The sequence below is a fragment of the Myiozetetes cayanensis genome, unplaced genomic scaffold (genome assembly GCF_022539395.1).
Source record: "Myiozetetes cayanensis isolate MyiCay16 unplaced genomic scaffold, myiCay2020 scf4, whole genome shotgun sequence".
Taxonomy (NCBI): Eukaryota; Metazoa; Chordata; class Aves; order Passeriformes; family Tyrannidae; genus Myiozetetes; species Myiozetetes cayanensis.
In genome coordinates, this window is record NW_026087631.1 from 14,254,550 (window position 1) to 14,278,791 (window position 24,242).

General features: G+C 37.5%; 1 protein-coding gene across 2 annotated transcripts in view; it reads right to left on the reverse strand.

Annotated features, from left to right (window-relative positions):
• The window catches only part of GRAMD2B (GRAM domain containing 2B), a 43,120-nt gene extending 38,360 nt beyond the window's left edge, over positions 1-4,760 (reverse strand). For both annotated transcript variants that reach the window (XM_050330211.1, XM_050330210.1), the window contains exon 1: positions 4,571-4,760. In XM_050330211.1, the coding sequence (XP_050186168.1) occupies positions 4,571-4,695 (125 nt within the window). In that variant the 5' untranslated portion in view covers positions 4,696-4,760. The remainder of the gene's footprint in view (positions 1-4,570) is intronic.
• Between the last annotated feature and the right edge of the window lie 19,482 nt (positions 4,761-24,242).

Consider the following 24,242-nt stretch of genomic DNA (forward strand, 5'->3'; position numbering starts at 1 on the left):
CTCCATCAGCACATTTATGGCCATTAGCATATTTATCAACCATATTTATACCAATAACCTTCACAGGGACCCATGTAGGGTCACAGAGGGCACACTGCATACTGTGAGTTTCATTGCTGTGTCTTACTGGGCTATACTGATCAAAAGAACAGTATGGGAAGGAGGGTGAATGGAAGAACACAGTGTTGAAATAAAGGAACATTAATCTCTCTCCAAATTCTTCCCGACAAATTTCTTATATTGTGACAAAAGCAACCTTGTGACACGTAATAATTCTGTTCTGTTACCTGTGAGAGTGCACTCACACAGCTGGGACACAGGTCGGTGTCTTCTCTTAGTTCATAAGGAAAAAAAAGCAGTTATGGCATATTCTCCATGCAATATATTGCCCTGGATGCCTCATGGGTGGCAATGCTAGCATGTTAGAGTACTGTGATGCCTAAGTCTTGTAATTTAAAAGGATAGGGTCAAATCCCATGACAGCAAAATGCATTTTTCTCGATTTATAATACAAATATATATATATATATATCCATATATAATAAAAGAAATGCATTATCATTTAACATTTTGTCTAGCTATGCTGGAAAAATAAATGCAAATATTACTTGTTCTACTCTGGTGGATCAGATTAGCTTGATTTGTCATCTTCTGGTTAAAAATGTCCAAAGAAATGCTAGGTGACATCCAACTGTGACATCTTTTTATACAGATAACTGAGACAAAAAATTTCAGTCCAGGTACAACTGTATGTTTAGGACATCACACAGATTATGTGCATTGAATGAATAAGGTACTTGCACGTGTATAGTTATTGAATCTGTGTATCATAGAGGAATACAGTGGATCCTGATATGGATTGGAACCAGATATGCATGCAGGCAGGCAAACATTCATGATATGTCTAAATATAGTGATTATTTTGTTGAGAGAAAACTTTGGTCTTCTGATAGTCTCTAAAGAGCAGCAGTATGGTATGTTAAGTATGTAAGAAAATGAAAATTAGCTTCTTTGAGATTAAATTGAATCTTCTGTAAGAAAATATAGTACCCAGACATTCCAGAAGCTTAGGAAAAGTTTGTTCTTACCCTTAGAAGAGGAAGGTTAAAGTGAGGAACACAAGATAATGGGAAAGAGTGGGTCGTTCTGTCAGTTTTCTCACATGGGGTTGTGAATAATAAGCTGTTTGAGCTGATAGAGTTACTATTCTGTCTCATTTAGAACTAAGAGCTGTATTACTCTGGGGGGAAAAAAAAAAAAAAAAGTCTTCATAGTCAGACCACAAAGTGTGAATGCCAAATCCCAGATGCAAGCCATTGTACAGTAAAGCCATTGCCAGTGTTCCAGGTACTCGTAATTGAGCTGTAAAGGCAACTAACGTGATTACTTGAATTAGTGTGAACTAAGCCTCAGTTCTCAGCTTTACAGCAGTACATTGGAAGATTCTGAGGGGTATAATTTTAATGCAGAATTTACTTTAAAAAGGGTCACTTTTCTGTCAAAAAGTTTTCAGAGAGAAAACCTAATGTAGGGATAATTCCTTGTGTCCAACCAAAAAGCCATCAGTAGCAAAACCATCTTTAAAGTTTATGTTAGCACTTGTTACACAATTTTTCTGTTATTTTTATTCTGTTATTCTGTATGCAAAAGATAGGTAAATATTAATGCCAGATCACAGATGCAAAACATGAATATTGTATTTAATTTATTTATGTATTCTAGTGCACCAAATGAGCTGCCAAGCTAGGATTAGAGTTGAGGACCTTTTTGACTCCCATTTCCATGAGTTTACAGTTAGAAAACAAATCTCTCCATACTGTGCATTTTTCTATATTTTTAAAGAAATTGTTTATAATCTTTGCCTAATATTAATGTTACTGATAAGTACAAAATCTTCTCTCTTCCCCCCGTCCTCCTCAGAAGCATTTAATATCCAACGTGTAATGTGATTATTGCTAGAATTGATGTAAACATACAGAGCAGTATGACATTCACAGACCTAGTGGTCAGTAGTCCTGATCTAAATTGCTAAAAACCCACATTTTATTGTGTTTACTTTTTTTTTTTTTTTTTTCACTTTCAAGATTGGTAAAAACCAAAAGGCTTGAGATTTTTCTAAAGTTTAAGTGATTTGAATATAGGGTATTGAATCACATCGGGATGGGCTCCAAATGGGGGGTTGAGATTCCTGTTGTTTTAGGACATCTTTTGATCTGGACTAGTAGAAAATGTTTTGTTCTAATGTCTGAACCACTCTGTACATTTGTGCTGATAAAATGCTGCATACACCTGTGGCCAATACTTTTATCAATACAAATTTCCGATCTATAATGCATATAAAGCTGACAGCTCAGCTAGAGCTCCAGAGACTTAATTTGCTTATGAAATCAGCTCTGCTCTATGTCAGGAATAACATGCTGCCACAGTAATAAACTGTAAGGTCCCCTTTATGAAATGTTAATAACCCTCTGGATTCTGGCAAATTCATACTCTTCCATGTGATGCCAATTACAGTGAGGTGAAAACAGAGGTAGATAAAAACTTAGGCATATAGTCAGTTTTTACCCTCAGGCATGAATAATTAGGATGAATAAGAACAATCATTAATATAGTAAATTTTATCTGTGGGTGCATCTTCACATATGTGAAAAATGGGACTGTATTGAAAATAGAGTCTAAATGCAGAATCTGCATTTCTTTTTCCCAAAAGCATTTTACCTGATTTTTCATGTGGCTCATTTTTGAATAAATGTATCATGACTGTGACAAACACATGAAAAGCAAGTTTGATGAGAGCTCAGTCCTGCTACTAGCTCATTGTGTGCTATCATGAATTCTTCTTATTAGATTGACTAGTATTTGCAGACTGCTATTCCATCTTTGCTATTGATAGTGATCAGGGGTTTATGGTCATATTATCCTTACTAAAACAGCAGTTGAGTAAACTGGATTTCTAGAAGACCTGCCCCTACCACTCAATACTTGGCAGGCAGGTTGATTATTGAGAAATCTGAGGTAAAGGACTCTGTTCTTTGTAAGGACCAATCATATTGCTGTCAGAGTATATATGGCAGCTTTTTGTGTACTGTTATCTGGTGGTAAATAAAAAAGCAGGTAAATCTGTCTGCCCAGTGTTCTGGACAGGAGAGAGAAAAGAGGACAAACTTTGTATTTCACAAATTAGGAAGTGAGTAAATGTCACCTGTTTCTGTTGCACTTTCCTTATGCCACTGTATGTACTTACATCCCATACCCAATTGGAAAATGAGATCAAGAGGTATACAAAAACACGTGCAGATTTTTTGTTTATAAACAAGCTCTAAGTGATTAGTTTTAGATAAGAATCTTTGAAACTTTTAATTAAAACTGAAATTTTTTATTCTGTATTATCTGTCCAAATTGTTGGATTTTATCTCTCTGACATATGAGTTGGAAGAAAGGAGGGTATGCAGATATGGTATTAAAAAGCCCTAGTAACAGCTGAAATGAGAAAAAATTAGGCCAACAGACTCATTTATAGTAGTGACCCAATTACAAATATGAGTTGTTACTCCATATAAAGTATTTGTGCACAGCCACAAAGAAACGTAACTCAGCCACACAAATACTATACGGAGATGATCCTTTCAAATGACTCTTCAAAGTTGTTGGCACTGAACAGATATTAAGCACGAGAGCTTGGTAAAGAATTTTCAAGCGGGCTAAGAACCAATAAATGTCTAAAGATATCTTTGAGTAGCTTTTAAAGCTATTTTATTCATGATGGGCTGCCATAAATACTATCAACATTTACTTGTCTTGCTCCTGCAGTAAATGGCGAAGGAGTAAGTGTAAGTAAGTGCCAGAAGCTTCCTGACATTACCTTTCCTCATTTTTCTGTGCTGTTTAAAGTGTGAATGATTTATCCAGAACCCTTCATTGCAATGAGGTTCCACCTCAGTGGTGGCATGCAACCCAAAAAGCCCACTCTTCCAAAGTAAGAAAACAAATTTCCCCTTAAAACTTTTTTTACTATTGTTCTACCAGCAAACTCTTTAGCAGTATTCATGCATGCAAATGTTCGACTTCCATGAACAATACTCCTTGTGATTAAGGCAGCTTTTCTCTTGAAACGTAATTTAATAAGCATTGCGAAATTTGTATAGACCAAAACACACATGAAAGTATTTTGTTAAGCTCCCTGATATAACAAATCTTACATTTGTTATGTACAGAGATCCACTCAGATATCATAGAGATTTGGATGACCTCACAGAGGTAACTTAAAGGCTTAAGTTTATTCATATATAGTGTTATACAAATTCAAAGCCCTATTTCAGTGTTGTAGGTAATGAAGGAAAGAACAACACCTTTTTGTCCACATTATGATTTTCTCCTTTACAGTAACACTCCCCTTACCAGTGCAATCAGTAACATAAGAATTATCATCTCTGCATTCATTGCCTTCTCATATTAAGCTTTGTCATCTGGGTATTGTCATTGCTGTATTTGTCCCAGTGCCCTCCCATGTTGCTGCCCTGTTCCCCCTGACATCAAGTACATACATAAACCCGAACACATGGGGATTTACCTTATAAATACTGATCCAACACTCTCTGTCGGGCTGACTGGGGTGTCATTACTTGAGTTTCGGAAGCTGTTCCGACTTTCAGAAAGAAAAACGGAGTCCTCTGAGAAGTTTCCTTTTCTCAGCATTTTAATGGAGTTAATTGCAGATTTAGGTAAGTTCAGTTCTAGAGTGATTCTTGAAATGTACAGCCTTTCACTGCTGTAGGAAGTGCTGTCTTGCTGTGAGTCCAGCTCCAGCCAGATTTAAAAGCCAGTTAATGAGTAACATATTGATGTGACGTCATAAGGGAGTTTACTTTTTTAACCGCAGCACTTCATAAGTTCACTTGAAAACAGAAATCATCTAAATCTAAGCACACTGTTTCTTTGAAATGTCATTATTAATAGCAATATCTTGTTTTGATGAATTAAGAAGGAATGTAAAACAAAAACTCTTATTTCAAGTGATGTTTTGCTGACATTTTACCGAAAGCTATAACGTGGTCTGTTATAAATTCTACTTTCTGAATTATCTACATCTCTAAGTACCCAAGTTTGAACAACATATGTATATGTTTCAGATGTGACTATGCCAACCCGTCCTTACATGTCAGATTATTATTTGCACTTCTCCAGTGACAAATTTGTGCACATTTGTGCATGTAGCTGCTATAAAGTCAAATCATTACAGTTCAGTTTAAAAATAGTATTAATTCTCAATGCACCAAAAGCCAGTGGGACAAAACCAGTTTTTCCATAGGAACTGGCAAACATTAACTACAAACTGACATAGTTTTCTGTTTGTTGAAGATTACTATAATGATTAGGTTAGTCAAGGAAATGATCAGCAATGTTTCTTTAAATTGTAAATCCTCTTATAGTATCAGTTTAGCACTCAAGGCATCCAGAAGTTCTGTTAGACTTCATTTAGGACCTGCAAGGTAATAAGGGTTTCTCTATGAGACTGAAGGAAGATGTTGAATGTAGTGCTCTCTTTCTATTCTTAGCATCTATAAACAGATTGTGAAACAATACAAATGCATTTGGACTGTACTGGGACTGTTCACGGGTTTTATTTGTAAACTCAAAGACATCTAGTTATACTATGATGACTTTTTTTTTTTTTTTTTTTTGGGTGGGTAGATGTGTCTCGTTTCTTTACATAACTAAATACTTGGTCTTTTTAAATATAAAATTTGTTTTGTGGTCAGTATTAAACTGTAATGAAATCTATAAATGTGTGAAACAATAACTATTGAAATACAGGATTAGCATAATAGATAAGAAGAAAAACTAAAGATGAAACAGCTATTTCCTTGGAAGTGAAAATTCAAAATAAATGTGAGAAGTTTGGGGAGATAAAAGGCAGAAAAGCAATCAAATATATGCCCTTCATCATCTTAGGTATTCCTTGGGAAACTTGTACTTAAGAAGCTGTATTTAAGCTACTTGCAATAGGACTTAATACCTCCTTGCTGCTCTGTACATCTTTGGTTTCCTGCTACCTAGGTTTTTTTCATACTACGTGATCACAGGCCAGACACAAGGCTGGCCAGCTAGGCAAAGTCGCTGTACTTTATTCCTCCTCCATAAAACAAGTGATATAACCTTCAACAAATATTGTAAAGAAAAGCTTTTACCTTCCTTGGTCATAAGGAGAATTTACCTTGACTCTGTTGTGTAGTTCACATCTACTCAGGAGAGGAAGTCTTTATTCTTCTCAAAGAAAGAAACATTCTTAAAACTGATTAGAAAACTAAAGTGAACATACTGAGCTTGTAAATCATTAATATGAAGTATTTATCTTTGAAAACAATCTATTTGTACAGTAAAATGTAATGGAAACCCTTCATTAAAAGTCAGAATGGTAACTGTGTTCACTCTGTGTGTTAAAGAGCAAATACAGAGAGAAGGCAATGATTTTTCCCCAAATGGGTAATTTCACGAATATTTTATAGGAAGGAACAATTATGGTATGTTTTTTTCTTCAATGTTATGCATCTTTGTCGAATGTAAAACAGTTACATTCTATCAGAGTATTGTGTCTGCCTCTGAGCAACAGTTTTCTATCCTGTGCTACCAACAGGGTAAGTCTATATTTTTCAGCCTGCAATTATGTGACTACTTGCACATGTCTGTACTGAACAGCTTCTAGGTTTACCCACTCTAGTGTAGTACTAACCAGGTCAGGTACTGGGCTAGGGACTTAAATGCTTTTGTGTCTACACAGCTGGTATTGACCTAGTTAGTCTAGGTTTAGCTCAGGCCTGCCTACATATCATATCACAGTATCATTTAGGTTCAAAAAGACATTTAAAATCAAGTCCAACTGTAAACTTAGCACTGCCAAGTCCACCTTATGAACTTTGCTGCAGTGGCACTTGGTGTTATGTACGGTCATGTAAACCAAACAGGCTTTTGTGACTGTGTGAATAAAGACTGAGTCTCTTACTGCTGCTGCTTATTAAGAGATCTTACCTATCTTGAATGTTGCAGTAGTTGCTGCCTGGATTGATGGAAAGAAGAGGAGCAGGCCTATAAGATATATTTCTGGTGGGAGCAGAGGGGTATAGTGGTGGTCATCATGGCTAGGCTTCGCGAACGAAGATTTGAGAAGGGCTCTACCCACGCTTGCTACAAGCACGCTGATGGCTAAAAAGGCCAATGCGAGATAGACAAGTCCGGTTGCAGAAGGCACAGCAGAAAGACTCCCCAGGTGATACAGACGAGACGCGATTCTTTCTGTGTTGTCTTTTCTCCTCGAGAGTGATCCTGCGTGTGTTCTCAAAAGCAGCAGCAGCGTTATAGATGGTGTGTCTCCAGGCCTCCCGATTGGAGGCCAGGGTAGACCAATGGTGGTGATCAATATGGCCAAGGCTGAGGGATTGTTTCAGGCAGTCCTTGGATCTCCTCTTCGGGGCTCCTCTCTTGCAGCAGCCAGTGGCAAGTTCCCCATAGAGCACGATCTTAGGGAGGCGGCAGTCCTGCATCCTGGAGACGTGCCCTGCCCAGCGCAGCTGTGTTCTCAGCAGCATGGCCTCAATGCTCGTGACTGCTGCCTGTTCAAGGACAGACGTGTTGGTCACATAGTCAGTCCAGTGGATGTTTAGAATTGTACGGAGGCAGTGCTGATGGAAGTGTTCTAAGAGATAGTGGTGGTAATGCTATAATTATATACCCAAGGCATGGCAATTTCCTCTCCTTATTATCAAGTTCATACGAACTGAGTTTGCTATTGGTTTCTAGTGCCTCTGCAGAACTGTTATCTTGAGATGTTTTGGAGATGTTTTAGGGCTGGAAAATACTAGATGGTTGTTTGCAGTTAGCAGCCCAAAAAGGGTGACTTGATAGTGCCTGTATAAAAGATATGACTTGAATTCATGCCATTTTTATTCCAAGAGCATCTAACACGTACATCCAACTTTGGGACTGCCATATGTGGATGCAAGGGAATTCAAATCTTTTAGTTTATAATCTATAATCACTAGGCAAATTTTTTAAGCAGTTAATCACTCTCTGAATTTCTGATTCCTGGTATCCATAATTTTTTTTCAGGTAATTTTAGATACCTACAGAAATTTCAGGTATAGAGGTTTGGGGCAGATACAGTACTTAATTTTCTTATCTGCTTACTTCAGACCTCTTATACAGACACCAATATCTTTTCTCTTTCTGATGTAGTGGATCAGGTGTGGGGAGAAGTTGATACTCCTGATGGTGTGGCTATCTGCTGTACAGGACTTCTCCCTAGAGAATTGTTTTTCATCTTCTGAAGAAATTGGTAGCTCAGTGGCCTGTAAGCTTGAACACTTTTTTTCACTCTATCTCTTACTGTCTCATACAATGAAAATAGCTTTCCCCCTTTATTTATCTTCCTCCTCCTTTAGTTTATTTTTCAACTCCATGTGTGTATTTGGCCCCCCAGTGTGTCCTTATTTTTCTCAATTATCAAACTATGCCCTTTAATTCTGACCTTTGTCACTGACACTCTGTTATCGCTTACCAGCTAGTCTAGATCTTGTGGAGTCTAGCACTTTGCAATCATTTCTGATAGGCAGGCAGAAGGGCAAAAAAAAAAAGTGTTTGGTGTCCTTGAACGTCATGAAGTTTTATTCTCAGTCTGCAGCATTCATCACTAAAAGGCTAGAATTTGTCCTGAAAAATGTACAAATGTATTTTATTTTTTAAATTCTCATGACTACTGTGATTTTTTTTTTTTTAATTTACAATAAAGTTAATTACTCCAGGAAAAGAAATGGTAGATTATTATTGCTTTCTCAATCCCTGGAGTATTTCTTCTGAGGACAGTGATACTGGGAAATATATTAGCAATGCCAATTGTGTTGCACCCATTTTAGGTCCTTATGTCTTTACTAAAATGTCCTTGTGTTATTGGATAGGAAGCAAAAAGTGATGAAATCTGGGTATTCAGAGCAAGAGGTTTCATTTATGCAAGGAAAGCCTCTGTACCACATGATAGGTAACTGCTAAGAAACTACATAAATATTGCAAGTTGAAGTGATGATAAAAGGAAATGTTAACAAAATATGTAAAGGGATGTTGGGAAATATATTCTGAACAAAACATTCAGTTTTATTACCATCCAAGAATGAATCAAATCAACAATAAACCAGCTGCTGTGCTTGTGGCAGAATGTCATACTACTGATTTGGGATGGTAATGAATGCTGTTATGTAGAATCTTATAAGAGTTTACATCTTGGCTGGACTATAGCTACAAAACCATATAATTTTTTTGATAAAGAGCAGGGGAGTTGATAAGTGGGCATTTTATCAGTTTGGTCTGAGTCTCAGAATTTAGGGCCCTGTAAACTGGAATAAGATTGTGCATAATTAGTCCATTATGATCCCTACAGTAACCAGGTGGAGGATAGGGGAAGCAATATTTAACTAGTGACCTGAAGTTCTTGCTTTATGGGTTTAGCACACATAATTTTTTTTTCTTTTGTTGTTGTTGTTGTATATACAGAAGAAGCTGCCTGATTCAGAACTGACATTGTCTTTCATGGTTAGGATTGCCTTCAGTTTTTGTTTTCCTTTTTGCTGCACAAGTCTGCACAAAAATGATAATTTTTCCTCCAACCTCTGCTTTATTGAACAGTTTAGTTGGTAAATGAAGTATCAGTATGTACAGTGTAAAATACTATTGTTGACAGTATACTGACACCTCCTCTTGAGCACTGCATGGACAAAGACATTAGTGAATAAAACAGGAAATTTCAGCAAGGTTTACCTGCTGTAGCAGCACCAAGAAGATGCATGAGACAGTGAGATAGCAACTGGAAACACAGTTGTCAATAAAACGACAACAAGGTGGTAATAGAAATAAAACTCCAACAAGGCCAGTTTTAGCATGTCAGTATAATAAATTGTTATAGCAGGAATGGCATTTCAGGCATTACAAAAAACCCCACCTAGGTGAACAGAAGCTTCATCAGACTTCTGATCCAACCAGTGTCAGACAACCCTGTGCTGCAATAGTGAATTTAATTTGTAGATAGGAGGCACAGGAAAACCTCACTTGATAGAAAATTGCTTGCAGTGATCAATAAAGATGATCTGAACAAGTCATGGGTTTGGTTGCTTTGATTTTCTCAGGGAGTGATTAGACTAGCCCATGAGGAAAGTACAGATTCAGGAAGTTTAAGCACTTCAGACCTGTTTTTCTGTTCTTTATAAGAAAACTGGCAGTTTACTGCCCTGACGTAGTCCTGATCAGAATATGAGCCCAGCTGTTAATGTGTTCCCTGTCTACCTCTTAATATATATTTTTATTTAACACAAACAATAGGAGGAAGTGTTGTAGAGACAAGATTATTCTTACATGATTGCACAGTAGAGTACTTCCTGAAAGTAAAATAAAAGTACATATTTTGTTAGAAAGAAACTTTTTCCTTTTGAATGTCTTTTCAGAGGTAAATGTCTATCCCTGCATACGCAGACATCTCTTTTCATATGGTGTCTTTGTCTGTGCAATTGTGTTAATAGCAAAGCACTTTTTCCCCAGGCATGACCATTAGAAGGAGCCTGGGTGAGCTGGACTTTGTCATTCCTGTAGGTATTTAAAAGACCCATAGATGTGGCACCTGAGGGCATGGTTTAGCCCTGGACTTGTCAGTGCTTGGGATAGCGGTTGGACTTGGTGATCTTAGAGGCCTTTTCCAGCCTAAATGATTTCATGCTTCTAACTCGGTAGTAGCTTAGAGCCTATCTGCTGCTGATGTGTGTCTGGTTGTGCAGCAGGGCTGCAAAGAAGAAAGGAGTCTGCAACACTCTTCTGGAAATGGGTGAGGTGTTGGACACATGTATTTTTCTTTTTTCTTTTAAAACCTTTTTTTTATTTTTTTCCCTGAAGCTTGCAGGCATACAAGCCTGCATGTCCTTAATTGGAAGATTTATCTTAAAGTACACATCAGTTAAAACTGATTGTTGGGTCAGTATTTACTATTTTAGAGAGTTTGCACCACATAAACTACTTATAAAGAAATTGCAATTAAAGGGGGATAGGTTATAACAATAGAGCCTCATTAGTCTGAAATACCTCTGTGCATGTTCTAATGAGGAGCTTAACACATTGTACAAACAACACCTAATGAAGTTAATGCCACCCTTGAGAGTTGAATAACAGTAGACCTCCTTTTACAATTACATTAAGTGAAACTTGAAGATGTGAAGGTATTTGGGGAAGGTTAAAAGAGCTCGACTGATTTTGATCTAGTCTCTGTTACCAATTAATGCTGAGTGTTTGAAAAGCCTATTCAAGCAGGCCATGTCACTCAAATAAGTGAGACAGGGAGAGCCTTCAAAACTTCAGCTCTTCAGTACCACCAGCAATACAGAACTGTGTCCTTGAAGTACCTAATACTTCAGATGAGTCACCTAAAGCTATTGTTTGGCTCAATTTGCAGTAGATATTGCTTAAAGGAGCTGAATTGTGCTAATTTTAGTCTGTTCATCTCTGCATCCATTCCTCAGATGATGGTAACTGTGGTTAGTTTTCTAGCAACCTTCTTTACATATGTTTCAATATTCCTATGGCAACTTTTGCTACTCCTAGAATGAAGGTGAACAAATTTAAAGCAGATTAGTGCAGAGAAGTTGACAGCTTGCAAGAAAAACTTTTGTATTAGTCATTAGAATATATAGAAACATGTTTGAAAATATAAGGAAGCATTTTTAAATTCTGTATTTGATATGACAACCCTTTTTTACTTTCCAGTGATTACAAACTTTGGAATTAAAAATTAAAGCGATTGGAATTTCCATCCAGACCATTACTCTGTATTGTGCTGTATTGAAAAATACCTTCTACACTGAACAGAAAAATGTAATAAGCTACCTGTTAAGCTAATAGCATAAAAAGCCCAAATAAGTTGTTGATGTGTGCAGAACAGTCTTTTATGTTGAAAACTATGTATAGATTTCTAGGTCAGTTTGTTATGCCAAACTATTAATTTGTTATTAATAATATAGTAATACCCTAAGTGAACAAAGTCTGTTTATACAGAAGACATTGCTCAGTGTTCCAGTAAAATTGGAAACAATACTTTAAGGCTTTTTAACATCTAGCTATAAATTTCTAATATTATTTTTCATTGCTAGCAATTTAAATTTATAATAACATTGCCTACTAATTTTCTGAATTATGTAATCTGATAGTAAATTATTTGTGTTAAGGAAAGACACAAAATATCATAAATACTTCTTTTTCTCGCTTGATAGTTTTACTGGTAACTTTTAACATTTTTGTCGATTTTATATCTAAAAAATTAAATTAAACCTCTCCAGTCATACTTCGAATCACTTTTGGTTTATAATCAGAATGGTTACATAGTTTAAGGGGTTTGATTTTATGTCCACCATTCTAATTCTATTAATCCTATTAATCCTATTCTATTAATCCTATTAATCATTCTATTAATCCTCTGTCATAGAATCATAGATTCATTGAGGTTGGAAAAGACCTTCAGCATCACTGGGTCCAACCTTTGACTGAGCACCATCACAACAACTAAATCCTAGCACTGAGTGCTATGTCGAGTTGTTTCTTGAACACCTCCAGGAACTGCAACTCCACTACCTCCCTAGGCAGTCCATTCCAGTGCTTAATCACACTTTCAGTGAAAAACGTCATCCTGATATTCAACCCAAACCTTCCTTGGCACAGCTTGAGGCTATGTCCTGTCTCTAAAAAAATGTCCTTAAAAACTCACTGGTTTATACTAGGTTCTTGAGGTGTGATGGTAACTTTCCATGTACAGCAGCAGTTTTCAGCATCAGATTTCTTTCTGTGTATTGTTATTCAGGCAAGCACTGTATCTGTTGTTTGCCTAACATGTTGAAGCTAACTTTTGGGTTCAGCCTTGCTTCTGAGCTTTCCCTGAGAAGCTAGGAAAGGTAGATTGTAACATGATTCTTCAATGACAGTCTGCAATTGTCTTGAATTCTCCTTCTTGAACTTTAATTAGGTCTCCAGCAATAAGACACCTATTTTATAAATTCTGAATCTGCTAATGATTATACTGCCACTGGTTTTCATTATGACTCTTATTTTTCTGATGCAGTCTTCTGTCCATTAGTGGCTTAGTAGTTTACACACTTTCTCCTTCCCTCATCCAGTAAAGTTTCCCTACGACTCAACCCATTATTCCTCTCCTCCAATTCTACATGCATAACTTTTTTTTTTGTGTGTGTAGGTGTGTAGCTTTCTTCTTCAATAACAAAATTACCACCTTTTATGGTTAAGCAGCCATTTTTACACCAAAACTCCTGCTTCCTGGTATGCCCTTAAGGGTTATGGAAGTGCACAGACTGTTACTTTGAAATCAAGACAAAAAAGAAGCAGGCCATTTGGAAATAATAGTCCTGCTCTTTGTGTGCAGTGAACTTATGACATTTATCAGGGAGTAAACTGGAAAAGGTTCAGGAAACAAAAGGTCAGGTTCTGTTCCGTACAATCTTTTTTTTTTTTTTTTAATCTGCAATGTGAATTGCATTTTCCATGTAAATGATTTTCAAACCTGTTGACTATCTCTTTGAATAAATAAAATAAGAAAAGTCTCCCAAAGTATAAATTAGTATTTGGTTGAATAATTTATATTATCACTAGAGCAGCCTCAGTCTTGGATTATTTTAGAGAACAACAGTTAAAAGCGGGGAGAACACCTCTCCAGACTTATAACTCGAGGGCAAGGTTTAATTTTCTGATCTAATGAAAAAGATGTGATAGAGACAACACCACTCACAAGGGTGATAAGGAGAAAGCTGAAAAAATATTCTTCTGAAGCTTTATCCTGTTTTCTTTTTTTTTTTTTCAAAAATCGCTCCCCGAAGTGGGTTATTCTTCTCTTCTGATTCCTTTTAATCGCAAGGGTACTAAATATACGGGGGAACAGCACCATCTAGTGGGTCCTGCCACGGTGGTGGCCTGTGCTGGGTTTTTGCCGTCCTCTCCCTTGGTAGCCACAGTCAGGGACCCTACACCTGCATCTCTTTTGCTGTTTCTGCATCTATCAACTCCCATTTGCTTGGGATGGTGGCTAATGCAAATGATAAACTACAGGGCCTGCAGTCAATTTTGAAAACAGTATACAAAAATTTAGTGCATGACTTTTCTACAGCTTGGGGTGAGTTCTGGATCTTTAATAATCCATTGAATTATTTAATTGTTCTGAAAACCATTCTGAAAACATTTCAATTAAAAGAATCTTTTAAAAATGTTTCCCATTTGAGAGCACTCTTGATTATCTCTGCAATGCATTTATTAATAGTTAAGACAGCTCTTCAGCTATGGAAGAATTTTTTTGTGTATACTAGGGAATTTATGCTTAGTCACAAACCATTCATGGTTACTGTATAATCCATAGTTTGTCTGCTTTCTGGAAAACACTTGTTAACATGATGAAAGCTAATCCAAACTGCCTGCTGTACAATACAATCTTGCAGATGCAGATGGTGCAATAATCTGTCAGTGAATCAAACTTGCTTTAAAGGCTGTTGCCAAGCTTGTGCTTGGAGAGGCCCCATTGATAACAATGCTTCATTTGCCAGGATGGTGGACAGGAATGTGATCAGGACAGAGAGGCTACATTATGTAACTGAGAGATCTCTGGGAATAAATCAGGGATCTGACTTTTGCTTTTCCCCTGTAGTAATATACCTAGTGTACTGGAAATTATATATGGAAGTGAGTATACATCTTAAATTCTGAAAATTCCATGCAAACTCTTCAGCAGAATTTTTTATGGGGGGGAAAAAGTTTGTGTGCTTTTCTTTTACGGCTTTTGCGTGTTTAAAAAAACCCCTCAACCCCTGGCTAAAAAGGACTGTAGACTTATTTTTGGTATCTTTAGGACCAAAAAGGAAGTATCTGAAGAATTTTATAAATTACACTTTCTCAAAGGAGATGGATAGAAGAGGGATCAGAAATATCAATTTCTCCATAAATATGCTGAAGTGTTCTAGTTTACCTTCATTTCTCCTACATCTATCTGTTTCTGAACTTTTGACTTTAGAAGGCTTCTGTGGTGTCTAATATCATCTCCTGATCTGAAAACTGAATTTTTTTGCCCAATTTTTCTAAGCAGTGACTAGCTCTACCTCTTGCATACAAATAGGCACAAAGTCCACAGTTAGGGTTCTGGATTGCTAGAATTGCTGGCAATATTTAAATTAAACATTTAATACGTTTGCTTGTAAGAACAAGCTTTGTGGGCTTGAGGAACAGTATTGCACAAATTGAAAGAAGGACTGAATGTACTTGAGCTCTTTTTCATCATAAATGCTAAATTTCATGACTTAGTTACATAGATGTAGGATCAAATACCTTTTTAATGGACAATAAATGTGTCTTACCTTGGTTCCTTTGAACGCAACATGGCAAGAGTGTTGGGGCTGGATGAAACTTTGCTGCATATTTCCCAAATCTGGTTATTAGTACATTTTGTTTCCTCTGTTAAATTGCATCCTTATTCTAGTAGGTTTCCTTCTCCAAACAGCTGCTCAGATTCTTTTGTGACTGAAGATGAGACTATTTAGTATCCTCTTGATTTTTTTCCTGAGCAAAATAGTTCTGCAGATATTTCAGTGTTGAAAATAAAGTCTCATCCACTGTACCTTTCGTTGTTGTTGTTATGGTAACAACCGTATCTGCTAGTGCACATTAGGAAAGACTTTAAGGTGTTTTGATTTCCTATTATGTTTGATTTTATTGGATGAAGACTTTGTGTGCAGGAAGGCAGAAGGGTGTCAGCACACTCCTTCCAACAATCAACACCCTTGGCAAGAATGAACTGTTATTTTTGGTAATGCTTCCCTTGTTACTTATTCAATGGACTTCACTGTAATAAATACAAAACTCTTCTCTCATCTGCCAGTCAATCAAATTGCAGGCAGTTGTGTGCTGTTGGCAAATTGGCCTTTCAGTTCATCCCAAACCATGAAAATTAAATCCAAAGTGTGCAGATGGTGATATGCAATCTCCGAGGCCTGTTACAAAGCTAGATAAAACTGCTAGCTGAACGTGCCTCTGTTTACTTATCCTCAGAGGAGCCTCAGTTGGTATATGAAATTCACAATGCCTTGCTTTCATTCCAGGATACCTTGTCTTTAAAAGGTTAAAGAGCATGTTGGTGAAATGTGCAAGGAGTGCAGCCAAGAAAGGAAAGCTGTCCTGGCCAGCATTGCTTATACTGAGGGTACACAGCAAAGGCTGCTCTGGGTCCTGTGTTGCCTTTTGATTTTGAGCTATGCAGCATCAAAATGCATGCCTGCCCTGTGAGGCTTCAGCTTTTATTCTTGATACCTTGCTCAGTCTCTGTATAGTTGTTTTGGTTCTTTTGATAAAAAATACGCTCTTGTAGAGACCGATAGTCTCTGCAATTTCACATGTAGAGTTTCAAATGCCATTCTAAACAGGCTACTCCTGTAAAGTGTTTGTTTATCTGAAAATACAGGTAATTCCAAAAAAAGAAAAGTAAAAGAATTTGAAAATTAATTTCTTTTCTTAATAGTCTACACAAATTTATGGTTTGTATAATCCACATACAGTTTTTTTAAAATCAAATAGTTCTATGGCTTGGTTGATCTGGAATGGGCTTTCCTTTTGTCAGAAAAATTAGAGTTCAAACAGTTGAGGCTTGCCAGCAAAATACTGTTCACATTCTTGAACCTTCCTGTTGCTAGGACATGATTTCAACAAATAATAGAAGACAAAAGGAGAACACAAGTATAGCTGCACATCCAAAACCACCAGGACAATTTGTAAATTTCCAAGTTGACTTAGTCAGATGCCTAAATGCTGTAACTTTGAGTATGTCCATGTCATATTAGATACACACTCAGAATGGAGTCCTGTCCTTGTAAACATGAAGAGGAAACATTATCAAAAAACCCCCCAAAAAGTACTGAGAGATCCCAAAAGTTTTTTAGGCCGTGTATTTTGGTACACTCTTGGAAAAAATATGGGGGCAAGTGGTTGGTCCAACTTGTGCACCAGTTAAAGGGCTGCACTTGTGCCACATCAGAACTGTCATTGGCAGACACTCCATCTTACATCTCAGGAGATGCAGGATTAAAAGAAGGCTGACATCCATGCAGGGATACTGAGAGGACAGGAGGGTCCATGCTGCTGCTTAGGAAATCTAGAAATGTATGTGTGCCTGTGAATCTAGGAAGTTGTGTGTGTGCTTATGTTTTATGTAAATCCTGTACTTGGGCACTCTTGACCACAATACCTTGACTGTGGCAGTCTGTGTGAGTGGTTGTGTCAATGTACTGTGTATGTTCTGTGTGTGCCTCTGGGACACGTGCTCAGCTCCTCCCCTGGGGCAGCCTGCACATGGGAAAGTGGCAGGCCCTCAGCCTGGGCAGAGACTCTGGTCACCAGGCACCAAGGTGTGATCAGAGTCATGCTACATTTTAATCAACAGAGGTGGAGCTGATGAGGGAAACTTTTCATGCTGTCAGTTTAAAACACTCTGTCAGGTCCTCTCCATGCCAACACTTCCTTTTGGCAGGCTTCTTCATCAATGGCAAAACAGATACCATCATGAACCTACGAACTGGACTGAAACTAGGAGCTCTGAGCAATTTTCCAGAGTTTCTTTGGAAAGGCAAAATCATCAGCTTCACCAGAGCACTCCTCTGAACAAAGGGGATGGGTTCTGTTGGTGCTTTGGTCATTACTGTATGTTTGGAAATACTTTTTTCCCTAGAGGGTTGCTAGACTATCATCAGAAGGTGCTTTCTTGTCCCATCCTGGAGGGACAGGAGAAGCTAAGTATCCTGTTGGAAGGGACTCATCCTGAGCAGAAACAAATGATATTTCTCCTGGAGATGACTCCCATTTGAATTCTCTTCTCAGGATTGGAGTAGAGTGATTCCTATCTGTAGGTACTTCCCCATGGCTTGTCCTGCCAGACAGCAAGGAATTGGCCAAGGAATCCTGCCAAGGAATTGGCACTAGCTGGCTGTGAGTTCCAAGGGGAAGTTCTCAAACATCACTGCGATGTTCCATGGTGGTGACATCACAGCCTGGAGCCTGTGTCCGGACATGCTGAAGCAGCAAGAGAGGAAGCTGATGAATAGCAGTTATCACATGTCATTCCCAGGGCTGCAGATGTCTAGACTCAAGAGCTGAGCAGTAAATCCAATTGCTGTGAAATAATGTAGGTACTGGTAGGGTAGTGCAGAGTCTCATTGTCTGTAGGAGATGGCAGCCCTGGACAAAGAGGGAAGACTGCAGCATTAGGCCTCAAAGTGTCCCACTGAGGGGGTTAATCCATGGGGTACCTCTCCATATGCAGAAGGATCCTTGTCCTCTTTGCTGTAGTGGTGGCTTTGGAACTTCCACTTGAGAGCCTGCTTGAGCCAGGGTTGTGTTTATATATACAACCCTGTTGGCATACAGGGTTGGGGTTGCAGTCAGTGCCCAGCCTTCTGGGGTTGTGGGTGGCTCCTACCCTGGAATTTATACTGCACATGCAAGTTGGGCTAGGAGGGGCATCTGGGATTTGGACACACAGTGGGCCTCACCTGACCAGAGCAGAGACTGCTGCCAGAATAGACAACCATGGGAAACCATGTGTACCTGAAGGGAGGCAGGATAGCCTCAGGGACTTGCAGAACTACTGTGCCTGGCTGGAGGGGTAGGAAGGCGGTAAGTCCCAGCTATCATTTGCAATGTGTCCAGTTCCTTCTACTCTAGCCTTAGAAGGGTTCTGTGATTTCAGTAGCCCTCCTTCAGTAGCACTCAATTTTTCAGTAGCACTCCTCCTGGACATTCCTTTTATCTCTTGCTTTTATCCTGGACATTCCCTGTGATGCTCCAAGATTTCAGCAGTGTCCCCATGTCTGCTCTGTGGGAGCAACTGGAAGTAAAGCACTAAGTGCATTTTGAAAACAATACAAACATACAATCCCTGCCTCCCATTTCTTTGCATGGAGTCCTATTCTTTCATTTTATATATAAAATTCAGAAAGCAAGCCCCCCAAATATATATTATGTCTTATAAACATTCTAAATTAACCACTCCTTAGAGGAGAACTCCATTTATGATTTTTTTTCATTTAGGACCATTCAGAGATGTACACTCTTTGGAATGATCCTGAAGTTTTTCCTGACAGTCTAGCTGTTACTTCATAAGCAAGTCCTAATGCTACATTGAAACTTATTATTTCATAACCATAAGTTAATTATAATTGATATATCAAGTATCAGGAGCTTTGAACTGATCTACCAATGACCTGCATCTCTATTACATTATTGCATTATTTTCAGTGCAATGTCTGTTTTTCTATGTAGTATTTTCAAATACTTTTTCCAAATTAGTACTGTAACAATTTCTTCTCGGTTCAATGAAGTGCCTGTAAAATTTTTATTTTGTGCTAGCTTTTTGGAAGGGAGTCCAAAGATCTCACAAGAAACTGAGGATTAAAAATTGGTTTCCAAACTGGGAGATCTACTGCTTGTTGCAAAAATACGAAGGAGTAATTCCCTTGCATTTAATTTCCCAGGTCAATTAATTTTGAGCATAAAATCTGAGTGCTTTTAAAACTGCAGGTGCCACAAAACCTGAGGTAAAAAAAGGCTTCTCAGTGTCCAGCATGTGTAGAATCTCTTTATTGAGTAGCAGAATACTCAATTAGCAGGTACTGAAAAATGAAACATTGAATAGTAGTAACTCCATTTTCTGGTTTGCTGGTGGGTCACTGCTCTCCTCAGGAGCACCTTGTGTCCCTTGCAGGCAAATTCCTTGACTGCTGCCTGCAATAGAGCTGCAGATCACACACATCTGAGAAACAGGTGATGAGAAAGCTTACTTTTTGTAACTTAGAGGTGTCTGAAATCTGAGCTCTGCATATTATTCTTATTTCTGAATGATTACTGCATACCACACATTGTAGTGTGCTAACACAACTCAAAAAAAAAAAAAAAAAAAGGTGAGAAAAATTAAATCAGGTTTGACCCTAGAAATATAGGTAGTGATACTGCAGTTTTCCAAGAAGCAGTTGCTGTTGAGACATGGTATATCTGAGGGTCTTCCTATGACGTGTAATGGCATTCAGTTACATCAACAGATCTGTTCCGTAGAGTCAACTCTGGATGTAAACATAGGAACTCAAAAGAATTTGGTGTTCTTTGCAAAAATTAAATTTGGAGGACTTGATTTTACTGATCAGAGAGAGCTGCAGCAAGACTTAAGCATCTGATTTCTAATGCTTTGCAAAATGTATTCAATAAAAGGCAAGATACTGAATGAAAACTCTGAAAAACCATGTATGACTTGAGAATTTGGAATATGATGGAGAAAAAAAATTGTAGTGTATGAACATGTGGAGATCCAAGCTGTTGTCAATAAAAATGTGTGGGCCCTTACAATTAGTAGAAGGAGAGACACACCTTTGCCTATAGGGTGGAAAAAGCTTACATCAATACTTGAATTTGCAAACCTCAGCAGAGTTTTCCTAGTAAGAATAAGACCAGGAACTATACAACCATCATCAGGTTTCTTTTTATGTTTCACTCTGGGAAAAAGTAGAGTTGTGTATAATGTATTGAGCTATTAAGCTAGAGTAAATGGTGTGGGATTATGTTGCTGTAAGGGTTTTTTTGCTTGGTAGATTGGTTTTTGTTTGTTTGGATTTTTTCTTTTTTCTTTTTTTTTTAATATCAACTGTACATCGTGTAGTGTCCTGACAGAACAGTAGTTTTAGTAATATTGTGGGAATCGATTGACACAAAAGGAAAGTTTATTTGTTTCTGGAGAACAATTTTATGTCGTATGAGGCAGGATATACTTGGCTTTTATGGGCAAATAGGGAATTGGGACAGATGTTGCATGAAAAGAGAGTGGGCAAAGCAACACCTGTTACTAGATAAATATGTAAAAGTACCTGACATCCTTCAGAGAGGACTTGTAAGGCAGAGCCTGAGAACATTTTCCTGTGGTAAATAAGAACTCGGCTAGGGCAGTGACAGAAATAAAAGTACAAAAGCTGAAAGGATCTAGGTCCCTTTGGTTATTAAAAAACCCATCAAATCAAATCAAATCAAACCCAATCAAAACCAAAAACAGCAGAAAACCCCAGTGCTAGAATGGATTCTCCAACAGGGAATTTTGCAAGAGAGTTGGAGAAGGCAATAGGGTCCTCATTATGTAGACACTCAAACTTGCCAAATTTCCACTACCTGCAAGGGAGATATAATTGTGAGAAGAGAGCTTAATTATGAATATTTGTTCTATTTAGGAAACTTTATTTGGCTTCCAGGATATACTGCAGGGAGAGAGGAGAAAGAAGAGGAAAAATGACACAACACATTTCTGTTGCAAAACATTTTCTCCAAAACAGCTTGTTTTGTTTAAAAACCAATTAAATCCACTCAAGATGCAACTGGATTTGACTTGAGCATGAGAATAGGTCTGAAGAGTCCCTGGCCATCATGCCACATTAAAATATTTCCCTCTGGAAGCAGTAATATTGTTCATTGCGATAATGACCTCAGTTGTTCTAGTATTATTGAAGAATTTAGTTGGACTGGATTACATGCATTTGAAATAGTTTTAGGCTGGAGAAAAATGCAGGGGAATTGTTCATTTTTATAGTTTTTAACATGCAACATAGAAGCTTATGCTATAAAGTTTAGGGAAAGGCAGATTATTCCCAAGCACTCTTAAAAAGGGATTTGGGAATACTACAGTTTGCAACAAGATATAGTACATCTCCATGTATGAGTAAATTTATACAGGACAAGCTCTCACAGAGTGCTCTTCCTATTGTATTTCGAACAATTACAATGCTTGCACTGTATACTGAACAGTAATGATGTTGATGTGAAAATAATAAACATTTGCAATATAAGGTCCAAAGTCTCAGAGGTTTGTGGAGATTGAATGATACGCAGACAGGAGTATTTGATGACTGATGTAGAGGAAAGAGGAGTTAAAACTAAGGCAGATGAAACTTGTCCTTGAGAATTTAATTCCCCTTGTGCACAGTCTTACTGAAATAGTAATACATCACTCAAATCAAACTCCTACAAACAAACAAAACAACTCAAAAACCAAAGCCCCAAGCCAAACCCCTCACTAATTAATTGCTACTTCTAACCCTGAGCATCCCTGTTCACACATATGCTAAGATTTCACAGTTAAACCTTAGTGAATGGAAGTTCCGTTCTGAAAACTTAGTGAATCACAATGTAGTGACTCAAAAAAGTTGTCATGTTGTTAACTTTGACTGTCATGCTTTCATTTATCATTGGTAAAAGCAAAGGAATCATAATGCTTGCAGAGTATTTGGAAGGCAATGCTAAGGCGATGTGATGGGTGACAAACACTTGACTTTCTCACAGAAAGTAATAGGTCAATATTACAATAAAGTATGAAGAACGTACTACATTGTGAGGCTGAGCTGAGTAATAAGAAGAACATGAAAATGCTGAGTCCCCTCTTTTCAGTAGTAAACATCAGCATCCTGGTCACTGAATCACTAAGACGCTTGTCTTGTAGAAAGAAATCTGATAATGTAATTAAGGTAATTAAGGCTACTGCAATGCACAGGGTATACAAGACTTGTCCACTTGAGCATTTTTGCTTATATCACAACTGAATCAAACAAAAATCTGAACAGGTATGTGGAACTGGAAGAACAGTTTGTTTTCCCAAGTCTCAAATGTTCCTTAGTAAAGCCTTACATAAGGTGATTCATCTCTTTCCTCTGTTGTGGGTATTTTTGTCTGAAGGTGCTATAAAAGGCTCTTCTGAAAGATGGAGGAACCCATTGAGGTGATCCTGAGAATGGAATCTGTGATTCTAAGAGGAATTGGTGTTATCTGTGGAGTACTTCAGGTGCTATGTCACATATTAGAGATATTAGCTATACTCTGATGCTACAGCTTTTTGAGGATCTCTTTCTTTACTACTTTTGATCCCTCTGAGAGTGCAATTCAATGAATAAGAACGATATGAGCAAGATAATACTTATGTCTACTGCACAGTTTACTCTGCAGAAAGATCAAAGTATTTTGCAAGACAACAAGCATCTTGAAATGTTCTTAAGTACAAAGGAAACAAGTCCTATGCAATTCATTTTTCTTTAAGGTGCTGCTAACCCCTACTGGTAGTGGAAGCTTAGTTTTACTGCTGCATATGACTTTGAAGCTGTTAAACTACATTGTTTATGGTGTGATTTTTTTATGTGCTTTAATATTTACTCTCACTTTCAAATCGTAGCCTGAAATGCAGGGAGGGATTTTACAGTAGCTTAAAATTACTTCACATGAAATTTCTGAAAACCTATGATAGCTGTGAAGACCAAGGGAAAAATCTGATTTATAGTTAGTTCTAAATGTAATTATGATTTCTTAAAAAAACTGCCAAAGCTATAACTTCCAACCAACCTTACCTTAAAATCTGTATGGAAGAAAGTAGTCTTAAAGTAAGAGTTAGTAATGCTAACCACATTACCTACATATCTACATAAGAACTTGATGTATTTCTTTTCTGAAACTTTTATTGCTTGCAATTCCAAGAAGTGAATATAAACACTGAATTCCAGTTTGATCCTGACCACTCTTTTAAGAATTTAGGCCTAGAGAACAATTTTCTATTACAAGAAAACATAGCTTAATTTTTCACTATATTGTTTCTGCTCTTATGATTGATCAACCAGCTTCATACTTCCTCAGTTTGAGAGCAAAATATGCTGAGTATAGAGCTTTTTTTTTTTTTTAGTATTTGATCTACATGACTTAGACAAAAGAGAAGAGTGAAGCTGAAATTTCTAACAGGTCATAGCGTAATTATGCCACCTACTGCTGCATTTCTGGTATCACATTTGAATTGTCTGCCTAAGTGACAGATATCAATGTGGGCGATACATAGAGCTAATTGTAGCAGAGATAATGGCTTGGCATGAGAAAGCATTGTTATGCTATAAGTGATGTGCAGCTTTAAGTGAGACATTAAACACTGATCAGATATCTTTTGTTTCTTTAATCTCACCTTCCAATGGAAAGTTCACAAATACTAACATAGAATCTAGATCACTACTTTCTTCCTTTTCATGATTCAGTTCCAGAAAGCAGGGATAATGTCATATTTGCAAAGAACATGTACCATAAAGTGTCAAATCTATTGAGATTTAAAGGTTAATACAAAACTTGAATGCAGA